Source organism: Polypterus senegalus, chromosome 7, assembly GCF_016835505.1.
Source record: "Polypterus senegalus isolate Bchr_013 chromosome 7, ASM1683550v1, whole genome shotgun sequence".
Taxonomy (NCBI): Eukaryota; Metazoa; Chordata; class Cladistia; order Polypteriformes; family Polypteridae; genus Polypterus; species Polypterus senegalus.
In genome coordinates, this window is record NC_053160.1 from 97,387,874 (window position 1) to 97,410,057 (window position 22,184).

A 22,184-nucleotide genomic window follows, 5' to 3' on the forward strand; every position below is an offset into this window, starting at 1 on the left:
GTTGTGAATAATATTCAATTTTGAACAGAAGGTGGGACAGGGATTCATTTCTATGGATCTATATGCTATCTAGCACATGTGGATGAGGATAAGATGCCAGTAAATACTGAAAAAAGCTACTAACAGTAGATGAGCATGCTGTATGGCTTTATTCCATCTTTTTATTTATTTGTATTTGTTTTTGTGATCAATTAAATTTGTCTAAATATCTGTAAATTTGTAAACAGTACTATATCTTATCATCTTACATGAAAGAGCCAGCATTATGAATTTTGCTTATATGCAGCATAAAATATTTGAATAAATTAGAAACTAGTTTAAATTAGACTGTTTTATATAGGCATATAGTAGGGGAAAATACTGTAAGAATGTTAAAATAGAAAGAACTGCTACATTGGGTACAGCTTGGTTATAATAAAGTAGGCTAGGAGATGCTGATCCAGGAACCAAACAGTTTAAAAAATAAAATGAAAGAGAGAAACAAAGAAATAAAAGTAACTAATTGATGTATTTCTGCTTTTAGACACTGACAAGTTAAGAGCAATTTCGTGCTGATGCTGGTGTCTCACAGCTCTGTTCAAATCCAGCCTGGTGACTGTCTGTGTGACGTTTACATAATCCGCTTATGTCTGCAATTGCAATGCAATGCAATGTCTGCAATGTAGTTTGGCAAGAGTAAGTGTGCGTAAATATGTCCCATTCTGGACTGACATTCCATTAAAGAATGTTCCTGCCTTGCTCCCTTTGTTGCCAGGTGTGACAGATAGGGGGCGCTGTCGACCGCTGAACCCTTAGACAACACGTCAGACACCAGGTAAAAGTTCAGTAATGAATTTAATTTCATAAATTGTGCACAAAGCACCTCCACCATTCTCAATAATAAATCAATACAATAACACAATAAACAATCTTCCAATCCACCCAGCAGCTCAGTCACTCTTCCTCCCAGCTAGGCTCTGCTGCTTGGATCTCCCACAGTTCTTTCATAGTCCTTGACCCAGAAGTGTTTCTGTCCCTCAGTCCATGTGATTTTATAACACTTCCGGGTCAGCTGAAAACTCCTTTTCTTCAGCCCGGAAGTACTTCATCTCTCCCATCCCCGTGACTAGGAAGTACTTCCGGGCTATATGGAAAATGTAAATCACTGTGCCTCCCTGCAGCATCCCCTGGTGGCCCCCACGGTATCCAGCATGGCTGTGAAGTAAAACTCCAATGCCCATGATGCCCTGCTGGAACTCGGGGCCCCTCCATGTTGCAGGGAGGACTCCATCTAGTGGCGCGGGTTTATTGGCCGGAATCAACTGCCAGCCACATATCACACAGGATAGTGAGTCCCTGCAACACTAGATTTGAATAAGGTGGCTTGGAAAAATGGATGGAGAAATTAAATGTCCACTCTTTAACCACCACACCATATTGCATGCTAAAAGCAGTCACCTTGTTTTTGTTTTTCTAGGTTCTTGTACTTAAGTTTTCTCTTTTCATATATTAGTTGTTGATTTCTTTTAAGTCCTTTCTTAAATGTCATTGTGTTTCTAATTGTGTGGTGACTACACTATACAATCAAGCATTTCCTGCAAACACCTTCCTGTCTTCTTCTGATTAATGCTACAGTATTTTTGAAGCTCCACTACTGATAATACTTTACAACAAATCTTAGGTCCATCTTACATTTTATGGGTATTCTTACATCCTTTAAGGCAGAGTGTGGCTGATTGCACCCATTTAAATTAAAATGAAAGACTTAGATGTGAATTCCTGCATGTACTTCATTTATACATGTAGCCTTCTGTGTTCAAAAATGAGCACTTGCTGGTCACTTGAAACCTGATTTATCTTTGATAAAATAAAAAGCAGGTGGAACTGACATTTAAAATCTGCTGTCATACGGGGAAGGCATTGGGGTCAATTGCTGTTTCAGTCCAGTGATGAACAAGTGCATGACTAATTCCGCTGGATGAAACCTAAGCAATGGAAACTGGCTCTTGGGAAGTAAAATGTTACTTCTTATGACTGGAAAGGAGCAAGAGCTGAACAGGGTTATCTGTCAGTTGTGGTGAAACTACCTACTGTGTGCAGCTCTATATATAGAGGCAGACTTTTATTTTTTTAATAAATATTACTGTTTTGAAAGGTTCAACATTTTCAGGCAAATAATAAGTTAATAACTTACTCACAGCTATATATTGGATGTCACTTAAAATCTCCCTTCCCCACTAAATAAAAAAGTATGTGTAAATGTTATCAAATACAAATGAAAAAATAAAGCAATAATTAAATAAATCAAGAGAACTGCAGCAGTTATTAATGCTTAACGATTACTGGAGTGATAGAGTTTTTAAAGGGTGGGAATTTATGATGTACTGAATGGTCTTCGACAAATTATTAAAAATTGTTGTTGAAAAAGGTTTAAGGATAAATAATAAAAACATATGGTCAAAAGAGTCCGTCATTTGAAAACTATGATCGATTCTCATATAGATTTTGGAAAGTCTAAGTCAGGAAAGAAGTGTGTAGTGTAGATGTCTGAGATTAATTAAATTGGAGAAGAATGTATACTGACTTCTATTCTTTACATGAAATGTTTATTTGTAAGGTCCTCTTACTATTCTAGCATGAAATTAAGTTCAAGAAGTTTGCATACATCAACATAAGGCTTGTGAATCCTTTATATTCATAAGCAGTTTTACTAGCATATCTAATACCACACTGCACAGGTATGAATAGCCACTTTACTGATGAAGTGTTATGAACACCAAAAGGAGCCTTTGGTAAAGTCTTGTTATGTAACAGTAAATTACTAATAGTTGCACTTTTACAGTACCTAAACTAAGATGTTACCAAGCTATATTTTCCAATGGAAATGGTGTTGAAGTTTTCTCAAACTTCTGGCATAGTAATGTACATTTGACATTTCTGCTGATGCATAATAGTAACATCTGTCTGCACTCTTGTGTTGTAGACAGGAAAACATTAACTGTTGCTTGGGTACTTGTGCCTCACAAGTGTTAAGTGTATTTGACCATCTAAGAGAAGGTGGGTGCACTGCTTTAAAGGTCACAGACATTTACAATACAATATGATAATATTTATTTTTGTATTGCCCAAAATCACACAAGAAGTGCCGTAATGAGCGTTAACAGGCCCTGCCTCTTGACAACCCCTCAGCCTTGACACTCTAAGAAGAAAAGGAAAAACTAAAAAAAAAAAAAAAAACGTTTGTAGGGAAAAAATGGAAGAAACCTTGGGAAAGGCAGTTCAAAGAGAGACCCCTTTCCAGGTAGGTTGGGCATGCAGTGAGTGTCAAAAAGAAGGGGGTCAATACAATACAATATACAGAACAGAACACAAGTAATCTTCAATACAGTATAAAAATAAAAATATTACAAGTATGGAGCAGAATTTAACAGTAGATGATATCACATAATATGATTTGGATTTGGTTAGAGTCCTGGATACCTCAACCATCAAGCTGCCTCCCCAATTGTCCATTCCACAGCTGAGGCAGCCAATCTGATGAAAGGATTGATCTACCCAACGATTCCTGCGATCCTCCATCAGGGATGTTTTTACCTTAGGCAGGCAAAACAACTTGGCAGGTTGGCCGTGGAAGCAAGTGCCACATTTGAGTACTGAGAAGAGAAACAGAATAGGTGAGGGTTAGTCACAAATTATAACTATCATATTACTTATGTTTTAGTGCTAATTAGTAACAACAGAGATACAGTCTGTACAATTAATCAGCAGCCATAGTCAGGATATGCTAAACTGAAGTAGTGAGTCTTCAGCCAGGATTTGAAAGCTGAGACTGAAGGGGCATTTTTTTAATAGTAGCAGGCAGACCAATATACCTTGAAGTTCTATTTAAAGATTTCCAAAATCATGTGGGGAAGGACATAAAGTAGGTACCAGGTATGGTGTGATTGTGATCTGAACCACAGCAATGAAGTTTAGTAGATATCCTTGCCAATCAGGATAGCATCTGTGGCCACACCATTTTGCTGATTACTTCCTTAAGCAGCCCAAGGCATGTCAAAATTGAATACACTTTCTGTGGTTTGATAACTTATTTGCACATTCTCTGTTTCTCTCTCACTTTCTGTCTATCTAACTAGCATGTTTAAGCCAGATGACGTAAAGAAAGAGGACTTCCACTCCTCCATCCATTTTCTGAGCCTGCATACTGTATCCCAGATACATTTCAAGTCATCTAAAAAACGACATAAATGCATTTTAAAACTACTAAAAGTGGATTGTATGTTCCATGAAAAAAGTAGAAAAACTTAAAGGAAATGACTTAAAGATATCTGAGAATGAATTTCAAATCTTTTAAAATGTATGAAAGGTCAATTTGAAATATCACAAAATGTATTTCATACATCTTCAATTGCATTGAGATATCTCAAAATGTATTTCAGATCTTAAAATGTTTAGGAAGTTATTTTGTGATATCTTCAAATAAGTTTTAGATATCGGAAAAGTCACATTCATTTTAAGATATGTGAAAAACGTTTTCAGTTTTCTTTATATCATAAATTGGGTTACCATAGTATATTTTAGACGGCGTACTTTGTTCTTTCTTCCCATGTGCTATGCCTATAGAATAAAATAAACCTGAAGAAATTTCCAATTATTAAAAAAATAAAAATAAAATAAAATCATTGAAAGGTCTTCTTCTACTTCTAAAATATAATTGAGAAAAATAATGACCATGATGTAAATATTAAATCATTTTAGAGAAAGTGAGGTGTTATGTTGCAAAATAATTGAATATTTAGATGTCATAATTTTTGGCCCTAACTCTAAACACGATTGATGAAATATGTGAAGGAAATCAATTGACCTATCAACATGAACCTGGTACTTCTTAAAAAAATGACACATATCTTTGACAGCTCTGAGCGTAATACAGACAAAGATCCAATGTAAGATACTCCATCTTTTTAAATTAGATGAGTGTAAAATAAAATTTACAGCATAATTTTGAAATAACACTTGAACAACAATGAGTTAAACAACTAATTTTCTGTATTTTACAAATGTAAAGTCTAAAATTTGTAATTTAGCTTCCTAACAATGAATTTGCTGGGATAGATAAAAACTTACAATCTTGATTATAATAAATTATCATGCAAATAGTAATCCTTAGCAGTATAATCTTATCTTAGTCTCAAAATAGGTGACATGTAAGTTAGTCTTCTTTTATTTGTGAGCTGTGAATAAAAATGACTTGCCAGTTATTGAAGATAAGTGTTGGAAGGTGAGATTAAATAAGGAACATGTTGAAGATTTCTCATTCAATGACTCTGTGGGGAAGACACAATACTGGCATAGTACAGAATCAAATAGTTAAATGATGAACCAGAAAATTCTGAGCAGTTTGAAATCTTTAATAGAGTTTTATGATTGTGGGTGACAGATAATAACTTCAGCAGAGAAGGAAAACCTTAGTTTTATGTCGATGCAGGTGGTGAAAAGACTTGTAAAGCCTTGATTCTTAGATTCTGCACTCAGAAATATATTACAACGGCAGGTAGGGCTAAGTCTGATAACTCCAAAATGGAAGCAATTACTAACCTGCCATGTTTCAAAGAAAGGAAAAGCTCTTAAAGTTGTATAAGTGAAGTATGCTGTTTCACAACATAAAAACAAAGTAGTAGCTTTTATTCAATCACTTTGAGAAGTACTTAAGTTATTCTGAAAAAGTGCAAATTAATCGTTTTTATCATGGAATATCATTGAAGAACAAATATAAGACAAAACACCAGATACCACTTGATGTTTCAAAGTTTATAACCCTACATCTTTATGTGAGATTTTATCCAGATATAAAATTAAAGTATGTATCTGATGTAAACAAAGTTAGAAATTTTTAAATCTATATAGTAGAATAATAATAAAGCATATTAAACCCACATGATAGTCTGAGTTATTTTAATCTGACCTGCTAATCTTATTCTAATTCACCTGGAAATGCATTAAACCTAGCCATCTTTGTTGGATAAACTTGTTATAAATTATATATATTTATTTGTTTATTTAATAACTAGAGGGCTTTGCCCCCTGCTCGCTTCACTCGCCAACCTCCCCGGCCTGCCCAGGCACTTCGGATCTCTGACGCTCGCATATGTGGATTTCACTTTCACCAAATAACAAATCTTTTAATTCTCGCATGTATGCCTCTTCATTGTGAAGAAACACTACTTTTCCCTCATGGCAACATGAATTAGACGATCTACAAGTCTCCGACTTAAAGTTTAAATCCAAACAATATATTTAATCTCTTTTCACTGTTCCATTATTTCACTGAGTAATAATTTACATTTGTGTGCACTAATGTGATCTTTGTTATAATTTTTTTGAGACTTTCAAATATAAGTACTTTCATTATCTCTAACCTGCTCTGCATGTGTATAACGCCAATGTTTTTGAATTCTTTACAACGTTCTACTTTGTCATATACTCTTTGTCTTTTATTTCCGGCCCAGGCATGGTTAAATCTCTTGGCACAAAGACTCGTCTCGTTGGATGTGAAAGCATCTCTCTGAAAAAGTCACATCTCATCCCAGGCTAAAAAGTCTTGTCTTGTCCCAAGATTTTTTTATTATAATAGAAAGATATAAAAAACAATCAGCAAGATAGAGAAATTGTTAGCAATTGTGGAAGTAACCGCCGAGGAAGACAGGAATAGTTCAATCAATCAGTCTTTATTCAGTCGCCAATGAGTACATAGGATTCATGCCTTGCAAAGCAGAAGAGCAAAGTTCCCCTTTTTCGATCGGCTTTTAATTTCTTTCCTCCCTCCCAATTCCCCTTACTTATCAGGAAGCATAATATGTTTATCTAGGCATTTCATCTTAACGGATGCGTTTCTAAAAAGAAAAGTGTCCTAGGTTAGCTTACTGCACGGCTTTATGAATAACCTGCCCTTATAGCAAAATAGCTTTGTCAGTTTTTTAAACCTTTGTAGCTTGTAAGTAGTTTTTTTCCTTTCACACAATATTGCCATATTCTCTATTCTCCTAAAGATGATTCAACTTTATTTACTTAGATTTTACAACTCAGATTCAACAAATACATTGTTGTAATTTTAAAGCAGACAAAGAAAATCAAGGACAGGCACCTGAAGTGGAGGACCAGTGAGCTCTTTATTCTGGTTAGATAAGAAACTAATAGGGTCATTGAAGGAGTTGCTCATCCTCTCCAACGGAGTCACTGTACTTGTCCACACCATGAACATCCTCTCTCATCAACTAACCACTCTCCTACTCCCTAAAACTGAAAGGTATAAAGATCCTCATTGCCAACACCTATGCTCTGACCTATATGATTTTCATTGTGGGTGACTTCTATGCCCAAGTTGGAATGAGACATTACAGCGAAACCCCGGTCACCCTCTACCAGTATAAATACTAATACTGCAACAAATAAGCCACTTTTTTGAGCACTAAACTTCACTACAAGAAGAACAACAAATAAAAATGGACATGGAAAATGCTACGTCTGTGTCCTGGCAGAGTGCTACCAAGACACCAGCATCACCATCCAGTTGTTTGACCAACTTGTCACAGTACTCATCAAAATGGAAATATGCCTGGAGATACCATTTTCGCCCAACTTTTCTTGCCATGTCTGTAAAATATCATCCAGGAGGCTGACAAGTATGACCTCAGAGTCAGTATAAATGGGTGAATGCTGAACAAACTATGCTTTGCTGACAACATTGTTCTCTTTAATAGGGTACCAAAGGAAGTGTCAATGATGCACTCCTAACTCATCCAAGCAAATGCATTCTGGGCTCAAAGATATACACCACTGGTCAAAATTTTAGAACACCTCAATCATCTGAAATGCAGTGAATGACTTACAATGGTGAGAAGGTAAGTAATAAACTTCCAGATGTTTAAATTTAAAGTTTAGGTAAGCAAAAACTGAAAATAAGGACATTTCAGAATATTACAATTAAAAGGTTACAACCAACAGGTGCTCTGCAGCAATTAAAGTAAATTAAGCCTTGCAAGTTGAAGTAAACAATTTGCACAGGTGTGCCAACTTCTGTTGATTATTTAAAAACTGTCTGTCTTAAAGCAGAGTTGGAACAGACTGTGTTATTACACATTCTGAAGTACTACTTGGACAATATTACACTGGCAGAGAACAGATAAGTCAAGGAATTAAGTGTACTAATGATATTCCATATTCTATCACGTATATATATATATATTTACATTCTGTGTCTTGTTCTTTATGTTAGGTGTGTTATTAACAGTTGTGTGTATGTCAATTATGTAACTTATACTTTGGTGAATCACCATAACCAGACCCCAATTGCTTGTATTCATGCATACTTGGCCAATAAATGTGATTCAGATTCTGATGAATAAAGACTTTTGAATATTTTGGACCATGCAAACAGAAGTCAGGTTCGTCTGTTTGATGTCTTGTGTTTTACATACTATGGCAGAATAAGAACAGCTGTGCTGTATGGCAGCATGCTATTGGCTGTCAGAAAAATGGGTTAGAAATGTGAACTTGTGCTGGAAAGGCACTAAGGGAATCATCATATTTGTAATCCCCTGTGATCTGTAGTCTTGTAATCTAACATCCTCAGGCAACAATATAAGCAACTGCAGTTGTCAAATTAGAAATCCTCTCTGACTAGAAGTTGGTCGAATAATGTGATGCTAGCTTTAGGCAGAAACAACAAATTACTGAGCAGTTAACCTTGAAACAGCTTCTTTTCTTCCATCTAATATTTCTTCATCGTCAATTTATAAGCATATAATTTTTTGCCCACTTTTCCTGGTCAGAACCATGAATGGCTGGGGCTTCTTTACTACATAGGTAAAATTAACATTTGATTGAGTTGTGAGGTCAATGCATATAATATTTTATCTATCTACACAATTTGTAACAAAAATTAACTTAATATAAAATTAGTATAAGAAAAATATGTAACCATGAGTCAGAGATTGTCCCAATTGGGAGTCAATCTGTGGACCACATTGAAGGTGAAGGATGAAAATATTACTTTTAATTGCACACAAATTGCATTTTACAATTATCATGATCATAAGTCAGTACATAAATATTACAATAGAGGTGACCAGTCCTCATCTTTGGGATCTACAGTGACTTTCATTTCAGTTTGTTAGTTTGATGCCAGTCTTTTGTTTAAATTGAACTACTCCTTTAATCAGAGTGCCAGCCTCTATGCCTCCACTCTCTGAAATTAATAATAATGCAGCTTTTACTTTTCTTTGAAACTGTCTTCATAGCTTTTAGTACATAGGAGCTATTCAGTTTCAAGATTTTTCTTTAGCTTTCATTTAATTTTTTTGGCATCAATTCATTGCAGCTCATGCAGACATACATAAAATGGACCAATTTAGAGTCATAAATTAACCAAACACAAAAGTCTATAGAATTTGGGAGAAAGTCTAGGTAATAAGGAGAAAACCTGCACAGGCACAGAGAGAATGCAACATTTACATGCAAGACATTAAATGGGCTAGACTTCTAACCTTGTTTCTGTGAGTTGTGTGGGCTTAAAACTGTCTGCCATTCCAAATCTTATTCTATTGGCCACTACCAAAAATTCAAGACCAGAGGTGAGAATGGAAATGTAGAAGAGTTGGACAGATCATTTCTTTTTCCACTATAACATGTTTTTATATTTTTCATTTGCTTAACTGAGCTAATTGTCTCCTTTGCAAAACACATTAGACATGTTTTTTCAATGTCTAATCAGGTTACTAAGGTAAAACTTGCACTTATCCTATGGGAATATATAAATTACGTGCAGACAGTGAATAGGCTGGAATTCGAATGTCATGCAATCCCAGGTAGCTAATATGATACTTAGTAGATGTTCTCAAAAACATTTAAATGAAAATATTAAAAAAATACTATAAAGAGTAGAAACTACAAAACAATAAATCAAATCAATATTTTGTGTGACCTCCATTTGCTGTTAAAACTGCATGAATTCTATTAGTTATCAATGCTATGCTGTTTTATTGGAAAATCAACTGGTTGTTTCAAGAATCTCAGAGAACTTGTTCCAGTTCTTCTACAGACTTTGGCTGTCTTTCCACGTCAGGGGCATTGCTAGCTTCAGTATATATTAGGAGCTTAGCCCCCTATCTGATAAATACATTACCTCATGGGTATCCCATTAGGTTTCTTTACTGTTGGAACAGGGGGAACATGGGGAACATGGGCTTGTCTCTCCAAATCAAGGTCTAGAGACCTAACTTCATTGAATGGGTAGACAGGAGAGTTCCAATTGATTAGGGACTGGACACTTGAGGTCAGGGGCTAAAGTCCCAGAAAAACTACAATTTCCCCACTCACCATATTCCAGAACAATACCAACAGTACAGGATATCGCAGAAAGCTCTCATAAAGTTGAGATCAGAGCACTTTAAGGTATTGACAATCGGTTGCAGAATTTCCTGTACTCCTTTCTGCTGAAGATAGTTGCATATGAGAATGATTAGGGATGATGGATGAATAAGAATCTGCCTGCAATTCTCATGAATGAGAATCTCATTAATTCTGACCAGATCCCAATTCTGTTTGAAGAAGTGCAGCTGAAAACCTTCAGGTAGTCTCTGTCATGCTTTATTGTTGGCCAGACATTTATGTAGCTCTTCTATGGACAAACTCCTTTCTGAGACATACATTTAAAATTTTGACTTATCAGTCTAGAGCACTTGCTGCTAATGTTCAAGTACTCCATGTATTGTACAAAGGCAAGTCTTTTGGCTTTGTTTTCACCTCAGGGGAATGATTTTTGGCAACAACTCTTCCACGAAGACCACTTCCGTTAAGACTTCTCCAGGCTGTAGAGGGTTGTACGCAGGTGCCAGAACCTACTGTGAGCTCAGAGCTGAAAGCCATAGAACACATCAGTTTGATGTATCTCTCATCTGCTGCACTTTGTTTGTGTTTTTGATCCTTAGCCTTACCTGTTTCCTTGTACTTCTTCAGAAGAGCTTGGGCGGGACATCTTGAATCCTCTTCTTCCATCAAAATTTGTGTGGAGAGATCTTGCTAATGAAGGATAACTACACTGCCTTTTGTTTATGCTTCCTCACGAATCGATACATTTTTTAAATAAAACGTCTGTTACTTATGTTATTTTCGGTAACAAATATGAAAAGTTCCCTAATATCTGTACAAAATTAATGTTTAGAAACTTAGATGTGCTCTTTTCTAATGTTAAATCTTGTCAGAAACAGAATTCAGGGAGTTACACTGTAGCTGAAAACACTGATTTCCCAAATACTGTGACTCAGCTAAGAGAGGTACAGTAGATTTAATATTGGAGGTGGCCATGTAATTGGTTATGTAAAAGCCACTTTTCATTTCCTTGCAGTCTAAAATAAAGTGCCATTACCTTAGTGCACTAAAGTGCTCATATGGAGGAAGTGTCATCGAAATACTGGAGACCCAGGCTTCAGATGAAGTTGGCACTGGATCTGAGCTTTTGTATAGAGTAGTGCCTTAATCAAAAAGCACTTCACTTTAAATTATCATGAAAGATTAAATTAGAAAATGGCAATTCGTGTAAAATTACTTTAAAAATGCAAAACTTCAACCAGTAAAATACATGCTTGGTCGTCTTATGTATTAAGAAATATTTCATATTGTGATTCCCCAGCATCGTTAACTATCGTGTAGAATCCTTTCGCTGAAACTCTTCATATACAATGATTAATTGCATAAGCAAATTTCGGGCAATGAATTAGTGAAAGGGTGGATAGATTTCTTAAATGAGTTAGACAAAAACAAAAAAATGTTATCGTTGCCTTTTTAAATGGTTATACTGGCTACTTCTGAAGGGTTTCACTAAATGCCGAAACAATAATAAAATCTTCACATACGGCTAATTGTAGCATTGGAAAAGTAATTAGTATTACTGTTAACTATCTGAATATGTGCTTTGTATTGTACGGTACCCGTTACACACGATAAAAAAATAAAATAAAGGCGAAGCCTTTACTGGGATATTTGTGACTGCGTCTGATCATTTTTTATTGTGCCGTTATAAAAACTGTTAATTCGCAGCATGTACGTATTTTCTTAAATACCAATAGACCAATCACATACGCCATAAACAGTTGTTATAGTGAAACGATTAAATCCCACTGACAGTAATCTCGTGAAAAAATAATGCCGACTCTCAGCGCTGAATTTGCAGCAGAGATCAGGAGTCCAAGGTGAGTGCGTGCACGAGCCGCTGTGCGCGCGCTCCTCGCCTGGAAGGACGGAACCGGGGCGGAGCATCCCAGGCTTACTATTTACGGTGCTGAGATTCACATGTGTGTCAGAAGTGCTGCAACTCCACTCTAGCGCACATAACCCTGCCTGCTCATCTTAAATTTTAAGAGACTTCATGGCCAATGACATAGATTAATACTTAGAAGCATTCTTGTCGGCTGCAGTTAGCAAACTGGAAAGGATACTGAAATTGAAATTGAAATTATTCGCCCAGTTGAAAAACTAGCATAACAATGTGTTCCAACATACAGCCTTTAAACTTGACTATCCAATTAAACGCATCTTCAAAGTTTTCAGGAAACGTATCCAGTCAATTCATCCAGGCGTCATGGCAAATCGGACTTTGGTCTATTGCTTATGGCTCTATAGTGGCTGTAGCAGTCTTCGGCAACTTGATTGTCATTTGGATCATTTTGGCACACAAACGGATGAGGACTGTCACCAACTACTTTTTGTTGAATTTGGCTTTTTGCGATGCCTCCATGGCAGCATTCAACACTCTGATCAATTTTATATATGCCCTTCATAATGAGTGGTACTTCGGCCAAGCATACTGCAAGTTTCAGAACTTCTTCCCCATCACCGCTGTCTTTGCCAGCATCTACTCTATGACGGCTATCGCTGTGGACAGGTAAGTCATTTTCGTTACCCTGGCCATCCGAGTCTGTTTTGACAGCGAGTGTCATTTTTTGGCTAGATTCTAATCATGTAAAGAACGAAAGAAAGATCCATAAAGAAGAGTTAACAAAATAGCTTAAAGTCTCTTACAGACATATTTTATGTTTATTGGAGACTTTTTTTTCTAATCCATTTCTTCAGCGCAGAGATGCGAGGTGCCAATGTTTGACTTAACAGCACTGAGTGCAAGTCGAAAATGAAAGCTTGACATGGGCCATCCAGTACCTCACAGGAAAGACACATATATACGCTCGGGGCATGTTCATTTATGATTATAGAGAAGGTGTGTTTTTTCTTTTCTTTTTGCACTGATGGGCGCGTGTGGCTGACTAAAACGGAAACAATTTAATTTCTAGGATTTATCGGGAAGATAAGACTACCGGATAAGAATATATGTTAAGGATGCATGTAACAAACCCAGTCCCCGCTTCCCCCCTCAGGATGAGTTTCAGCAGTTTACGTTGTTATAATATTGATTTATTGAACCTGAGAAGATAATAAAATAATAATAATAGCAATAACAATAATAATAATATTTAACATCAATGTAAGCATTTCCCTTCTCTATGTCTGCATAATAAGGCTGATTTAGAGAGCGCACCGTTATGCCTAATTTCTGCGCTGCGCATTATCACGTGCCCTTAAAGAATCCAAAACATCTCTGGTAGCTGAGAATTTATATGTAGCGTTAATCCAACTACAGTACAATCTAAAAAGAATAGTAAATCTGTGTCATGTGAGCTGCACTTTATAGCATCACTGGACTTGAAGTAATTTTAGTAATCATTTATCTTTTCATCCCTGTTATATTGGATTGGGTTAAGCGGATTTGAGAATGTTATGGTATTTTCGCTTTATTTTCCCTGAAAGCGCTTTTATTTTACCTTTAAAGGTCATGTGATGTCAGCGTCCCGGTTGCTGTTGTCCAATCTGGACTGAACAGCATCCCATATCTGAGCACACATAATATTCATCCTCATGGACCAATTTTACACACTCTTTTTCTGCTTATTGTAGTACATAGTATCGGAAATTTGAAGCGCACTCTGTAATATTTGGAGAAAGATAGAAAACAACCTTGGGTATATCATCGGAGTTTGGTCACTTTGAACCATCCCATTAACTTAATATGAAAAAAAAACGGGGTCATGTAAACTTCAGAATCCGATAGTCACGAAAGTATAACCTGCTAGCCCCAACCATTGAACCTCCATGACCTCTTGCCTATGAATTTAGTATTCGTATTGCGATAAATATATACATAGACCTGAGTCTGATGCAGGTGAGTTTAGCTCCGGTTTTACATGACTCTGCGACAGAAAGAGCGGCTCGGAAATTGAGAAGGATGCGACAAGAATACAACGATTCTGTTACTCTTACTACTGCGGCTTATAAAGAATTATGGATTATCTGCTTCTGAGGGACGGAATCAGTGCAGTATTTTTAAGTGCTGCTCTAGAGCGATATTATACAATTAATAAAGTCCTATGGATTTTGATTTGTCCAATCATTTGATGCAATTTAACCATACTGCGAGTGACCAGTACTCATGTCAATAGGCTACACTGAAAATACGTAACATCCTCAACTGATTTGGGGATTACATGAGGTTTAATGGGTCTGTAAAGCAGTTGCGTATTCCCCAAACACACACACACACACACACACCCCAAACCCCCTAACCACCGTTTTAAATATATGAACCATTTGATTTGAGTCAATAGTGCATACGAATTCAGAACAAATGCCACGGTGGAAATCTCTTAGCATTCCATCTCCTAAAAACAGACCGATACTGAAATTGTTAAATCAGTTTTTGAATTATTTCTGTCCTCATGGAATCAAATTGAGAATTCCTAGTATTTGAAATGTACTTTTTTCCAGTTTTTGAAACCATCTTTTCTCCACAATACTGGCAACCTTCTAATTTGTAATATATTTTGAAAAGTAGCAATATGCTTGCAGAAGGGGAATGCTGATACCCATCATTCGAGGCAGGAGTACAATAACCCTTTGGTTCGTTTTAATGCGTGGCTGCAAGTAATTCAACATCATGGGGCTCTCAATATTTCATAATTAAAATTTAAACCACAACAGCGCCCTTAACTGACGCTAAGGGTCGTTTTCTTTCCTGAAGATACGGCACATGTCCTGATTACCGTCTATAGATGCATTCCATATGATGCCGAGCAACTGTATATGGGTTTCTTGTGATGTGAGCGTTTTAAGACTCAATATAAGATATAATCTTCCATATAATGGATATAATCTTCCATAACCAACGATGACGATGTTCAAATTTGCACTCGATTCTCAGTTCACCTGACCGAGTTTTTTCTGCAGTCGGGCAACGTTTCCTTTAATGGCTTCTTGCTTGACCTTAATCCTTGGTAAATAGCCTTTCTTAAAATACATTGGGAATGATACATCCCATAAATAACGATGCATTTTTGGAAGTAAAACACGAGTAACACGGCATAAATAGAGATGATGCATTTGTAACGAAAACAAAGCAAAGCGAGATCAAGTGAACTGAAACGTAATCGTAAAAACCGTCTCAAAGTTAAAGATGCCTTGCAGCTAGGAGATCTAATGCCCGAGAACTATATTGTCTTGTTTAGTGACCATGTTTTCTCCATGTGTAGATAGGGTTTTCACCGGGTCTTCCATTTTGCCTTGCACAGACGTGCCTGCGTGATTAATTGGCTCCAGCTTGACTTTGTGCGGCTGGGGACTGATAATTGTAATGACCTGCAGTTCTGCCCAGCGTTGCTGATGCCTTGAACCCGATGCTGCTGGAATTGGCAGCGGACACTCTCATCCAATCGCCCAAGCTTTTACAAACAGATGGATGAATGGGTTATGAAAATGGATGGCGGATGGAAGACTGGGACTTATCTTCACATAGAGTAGATTGTTCAAGCAAGCAGACAAGTCTGAGAGCTTTTGAAAACTCTGAGAGAGCAAGGAACGAGCTCATTCTTTTTAAGAGCAGATTTTATATAATAATCCAAGTTCTTTATATTATATTTGCCTTTAAGGTGCATGTTGCTTAAGTTTTTACGTAATTGTTTCAGAAGTTATATACAATTTTCCCTCAAAACCTTATACACAAATCTCAAAAACAAACTAAATTCAATCAAATTTCTCAGTCTGCTTAAGCAAACAAAAATCAAATAATAAGCATGTTAACCATCCTTATAATGAAATCTTGCCTTCTAAGTACACACAAATCCATTGAATGCATAGGCAGTATGAATTATCAACTAGATGATCAACTGTAAACATCTTTTTATCAAAGAAGGTAATGAAGTGGTCACTACTGAACTAGGAAATGATAAATAAATGCATGTTTCTGAAATGAAAAATGAATAGAGTAAAAGAAACATACCCAAATTGTAAATGTTGATTTTTGCAATGCAAATTAATTTTGTGATGAAAGAAAGTAAAAATCGGGTGTAGATGTTGTACAGAATGAATACATCTTCTAGACAGAAAGGAAAAAAATAAAAAAAAACTATAGAATTTTTCTGCCTTGGGATCCTTTTTCTAGACTGGGGCAAACCAAGGGATTTAATTCATCTACATTACATGCAATATCTTCCCTGGCCAGACAATTTGGAAAATACTGCCTGCTGTAGCAAATTCACCCTGGCATGATTCTGCATCTTTGTCTCTACAAGCCATCACCATAGCATTGAGAATGGGTTTCCATTCATGTATTTCATCATACATCTTCCACTAAAAACAGTTTTCAATAGAGTTTAAAAATGCAGAATAAAGTGGAACAAAGACATTGGTGGTTTGTAATAAACTATTAAAAGACCTGAATGATAGCGTAAGGACACTCTTAGAAATACTGGTTATTTAATGGCACATTATGGGTCTTTGCTGCATGTGTGGTTCCTTATAGAACTATTTCTTGACCAAGCATCATTTCATTATGAGAAGGATTCCTCGCATATGAAGTTGTGACTTGAAAATCCTCCTAATATATAGAGAAAAACCTGAAATCTTTAATGTTTGGCAGGCTACTTAGCAGGACACTAAAAGATTAAGAAAACCTGAACTTGGTCTGTGTTATTATATTGAGAATCATGAGCCATTGGTATTTAACAAGTCTTTTTCCATCTAGTCACGGTTATTTACTATATAGAGCCTGATATGGACCTAAATAAATAAATGTTCTTTCTGGAACCTTTATGTGGATTGGTTATTTGGGACCCAAAAATGGTTGCCCTATGGCATCACTCTGAAGTGTCACTCTGGCTCTTTTATTTTTAAGAGTGAAGATGCTCTGGTTGCTCATAATTTCTATGCTCTTCTTTAAATGCCCTTAGATGAGCTCTGCTTTATGGTTCTAGTGTGGCATCATGGTAGAGGACTCCATGTTGTCTGATTGCTGCGCAAAGGTTAACATTGCTCCCATTTCACGGATATCCACTGTGGCATAGTGGATAATAGTGTTTAAACCTCTCTCTCTGTTTGAGAGGCTAATGCCTACCTCATCGACAAACATAAATTCCTTTGGAATGTTCAAAAATCAAACTCCAGATCAAAAAGACAATAATATTTGGTAACAGTAATAAATTTAGACTTCCTATATGGTTGCGAAAAATGGACGCTATCCTGTGACCTGAGACAAAGAATGGACTCCTTTGGTATTGTGTCTTTCTGGAATATCCTTGGGTATAGTTGGTTTGACTTTGTGTCGAATGAGCGGTTGCTCATGGAGTCCCGAATGAGGCACATTACCTGCATTGTGAGGGAGCGTCAGTTACGGCACTACGGCCATGTGGCATGTTTCCCAGAGGGTGAAATGACTCATAAGATCCTCACTGTTGGAGACCTGAGTGGCTGGACAAGGGCAAGGGGTTGCTCACTTAACACATGCTGTGGCAGATAGAGGGACATTTCTGGAGGGTGGGATTGTACCGCGTGTCTGCCTGGGGAGTTGCCAACCGGGATCCCAAGTTGTTTCGTCGTGTAGTGGGTGTGGCGACGCGCTGTACCAGTGCATGCTCCCCAACTTGACTTGACCTGTAGTAATTTTAGTCAGTCTATTGTATAACTTATACAGTATTTTACAATATAATCTAGGTAGGCAGCAATGAACACTGTACAGTACTAACATTAGTAACATACTGTGTTGTACATTTTCATGTTTTTTAAAAAATATTCTTACTTGTGCATATTGTACATTTTTAGATTTTTTAAAAATATCCTTACTTGTGCGTATTGAAAACACAGATGTTTTATTCTTCTAGTTTACCATTGACATAAGACACAATTAAGTTGTTTCATGTGCAGTAAGTGGCACTGAAGTACATGGTAAAATGTGTTCAGACTAACCCTTCCAATTCCTTGGGTCCTGATGTTGTTGTACTCAGTTATTTGAATTTATATTTCTCTTAACATTATACAGTTGTTGGCATGGGTCAGGTCTACAAAAGCATTATCCTGATCTTGTTAAACGATATGAGACCTGTCTGTAGAAACAGAATATGTTTGTTGTTCAAATATTTTCTGAAATTAATGGTAGAAATACAGAAATGTGACTTACCTAATTTCTTTTCTGAATGTCTTGTGTAATGGAGGACATGAATGGATTGATGTCCTGGCCAGGATGGTTGATGGTATATTCCCTGGACATGAAGCCTAGATAATGGAGGGCCTGTGGAGGATTCTACTGTTGCTGTAGTTTGGATCCCAACAGGGCTGACTGGGAAGTGTAGTTCAAGTTGGCAGCTTGCACGCTCTTATCTGTGTCACTTAGAAGAAGTTCCAAGGGTTGTCTGTGATACACCAGTTGTGCTTTGGAGTCTTTACAAGGAGCCTCCCTTCACCAGCTGGGTGAGTTGGACTGAGGTGCATAGTAGGGCAGTACTTATTTGAAAAGAAGGAAGGATGGAAAATCTATTGTAATTTTTGCATTTTTTGTGCTGGATCTTTTCACAATAGTGTTTTACCTTTGGGTCAAGCCTGACTGCTGATTTCTTTTGTTTGTATTAAGTTTCAATCATATTGTACTGTATTTGCTATATTAATCTTATTTGTTTTATTGTTACTACTACTGAATGAATGCTATTGTGAGGTCTTTGGATTGGCCTTCTGCGGTAAAGGGCAGAGCACAAAGAAGATGATCGAATTGGACTGTGTAGGACTAGTGAACATTGTAACAAGATTTCTGTAGGTGACACTATGGAAGGATTATTACCAAGCCTCAAGGGATAAGAATGGAGGTCCATTGTGTCCATCCAATCCCATTTATCCCTGCTAGCCTGGCCCCAGTTCGCAAGGGGATGAGGCCAGTGGGGCATGCAGCTTCAGTTGTGTTAACAAGTCTCCACATTCTGATATTATTCTATTAGCTTTATGCTATTTTTCAGATAAATGTATTAAATTCAAACAATGGCAGCAAAGCATAGTATTAATTAAAGTGTTTTGTCAAGTGGTTGTAAACACAAACACGTTATGATGAAGTTAGCTGATTTTTGGTACATGAAATTATGTGTTGATGGTAATGTGAAGCAAAATTTTAAAGTGAATAGGGTCCAACGTAACATAGCTTCTGCAGGGTTTTTCAGGAACGTAATAAGAATTGGTTGTATATAAAACATAGACATATTAACATTAAATGTTATTTTTTGAAAACATACCAGTTTGAAGGCTGTTGTTGCTTAGCTTGAATAAAGACATTACACTGGTGTCACATTACAATGGTATCAGACAAAGCAACCTGCATGTCATGGACATTAAATCTTTTTTAATTTTTAGTTCTGATAGTTACAATTGGTAAATATTCAAATTCGAAAAGATATGTTGTTTTAAATAGATACGCTTCTCTCAAGTAGCACCAACATTCTCCAAGGCTTTTGTAGTTAAATTCCTGTTCTAGTAATTCAAAACTGAACCACCTTGGATTAATGAATCATCTCTGGCTAGTTCAAGAAAGTTGATTCTGTTCATCTGGACATAGTTTTTTTCTGATATGTTTCATCTCTCATCCAAGTGACTTCCTCAGTCTCAGTTGACTGCAGGTTTCTCTAACCTTATAAACAGTACCTTGGCCTAATGACTGAACTAGCACCATTGACTAACAATGGGCCGTGTGGTCAATGATATGCAAATTGTCCATTGGTCAATGGCCATGAGTACCATTCACAGAGAGTTGGGGAATGGCTGTAATCACTGCATTGTAAGATGGTGAAAGATGTACCCTTAGTCCCCCTCCTCAGTTCAGAGATGGTCGTTCCTTTTTTTTACGTAAATGGCCTCTTTGTCTCCTTGCTCAGACTAGCATTACTCCCTGTCCAGGATGTGCACATCTTCCATTGGTTCAGGTATGTGGATGACACCTTGGTGAAAATCAAATCTCAGGAGGTACCACAATTCACTGACCACATCAACTAGACAAACACATCCAGTTTACCAGGGAGGACATGAAACGTGACAGGCTAGCTTTTTTAAATCATGAAATTTCCATCAGCAATGGGGACATTTGAAAGATGATGTGTACCGTAAACCAACGCATACAGATCAGTATTTAAACTTTGACTCTCATCATCCACTAGAGCACAAAATAGTTGTCATCAGGACTCTACAACACAGAGCAAACACCATACCCACAGCGGCCAGGGAAGCAGAAGAACATCATATCAAAAAGGCCCTGAGTAAATGTGGTTATCCCAGCTGGACTTTTGTCAAAGCAGGGACGACACCTAAAGAATGCTATAAGCAATCCAGGAGAGAGGAAGGACAACCGCTGCCTAAGCGAAAACCTATGGTAATCATGTGTCAGGAGTATCGGAAAAGCTGAGACACATTTTTTAAAAACACCAGGGGCCTCATGTATAAATGGTGCGTATGCACAAAAATGTTGCGTAAGAACATTTTCATGTTCAAATTGCAATGTATAAAACCTAAACTTGGTGTAAAGCCATGCACATTTCCACGATAGCTAATACCCTGTCGTATGCAAGTTCTCTGCTCGGTTTTGCAGACTGGCAGCACCCAGCGTCAAAGCAGTGCTACTGTTCCTGTGTGGTTATCCTTTCTTTTTTAGATCCACATCCCTGATGCGGCTTTATAAATACACTGAAATTAACCACATATTGTTTATTAGTTTAATGTATCTGATTGTAATTAACTTGTAACAATATAATGGTCCACAGAATGGTCAAACTATTCCAAATACCATAACTGCTTTAGTGTTGTTACTCTCACTGCACCTCGGATCCCACATCAGATCATCTTTTTCCATATTACTCTCACTGCACCACTCGGAGTATTTATATCATTGTATCTGAATCTGTAGTGTGAATCACAACTGTACAGCAGCTGATCAGAAAGGGAATTATTGGTATACAGCATCAAGCACACACTGCCTCAGCCATGCTGTTTATTGAACTGCTCTCATCCAACAAATGCTTCAATGCCTTTCCTGTAGGGACATCGCAGTTTGGAAACAGTTTCATCCCAAGAACCTTAAATGCACTCAATCAGTCCATCAAGTGCTCCTTGTAGAACTGTTTGTACTTATTAGTACAATCACCTCACTGTAAACTTGCACTACAGTTATAATATTACACAACCTGAACCACTTTATAAAGCACATATTTGCATATGAAGACGATACCATTTTTAAGATGAAATGCAGCAAAATATGTTCATTATATTATACAGGTAAAACTTTAACTACACGGTGTCACAGCGCTAGCGAGCCGCTGGAGCTGTGTTCACGGATTGTTCCTGTCTCGTGCTGTATTCTTGCTGGTGCTGACACGACACTGGAAGGATAGATGGATAGAATAATTAAACACGTACTATGAAGATATTTCAATGTTCCTTAAAAGTTTTGAAGAATTGTCGTTCTAAGCTTACAGATGACTTAACGTCTATTACAGAGCTGATTGTGTGGCGATTGGGTATTTGGAGAAAGAAAAGTAAGGACAGGAATTGGGGGTTAGTACATTTAAAAGAGACAGTACTGCTACAATTAAGTATTTCATTGAAGGTAGCACACGGTGCAGCAAGCATCTTGCGTGAGACATGAACAATCACTGCGCCACTGTGTTCCCATGTTTAATAACGTGCTTTAACTCCTATCATCATGAAAATGATATCACCTATACATCTCAGTATTTTAATTATTCAGAGAGCTGTAATATCACAAATGTAATGGATTCTGTGTCCTGCTGGTTTAAGAGAAAGCCCAG

General features: G+C 37.0%; 1 protein-coding gene across 1 annotated transcript in view; it reads left to right on the top strand.

Moving 5' to 3' along the window:
- Positions 1–12,355: 12,355 nt before the first annotated feature.
- The window catches only part of LOC120532729 (neuromedin-K receptor-like), a 290,416-nt gene continuing 280,587 nt past the window's right edge, over positions 12,356–22,184 (top strand). Inside the window, exon 1 of the mRNA XM_039759043.1 lies at positions 12,356–12,919. Within this exon, the coding sequence (XP_039614977.1) occupies positions 12,522–12,919 (398 nt within the window). The 5' untranslated portion in view covers positions 12,356–12,521. The remainder of the gene's footprint in view (positions 12,920–22,184) is intronic.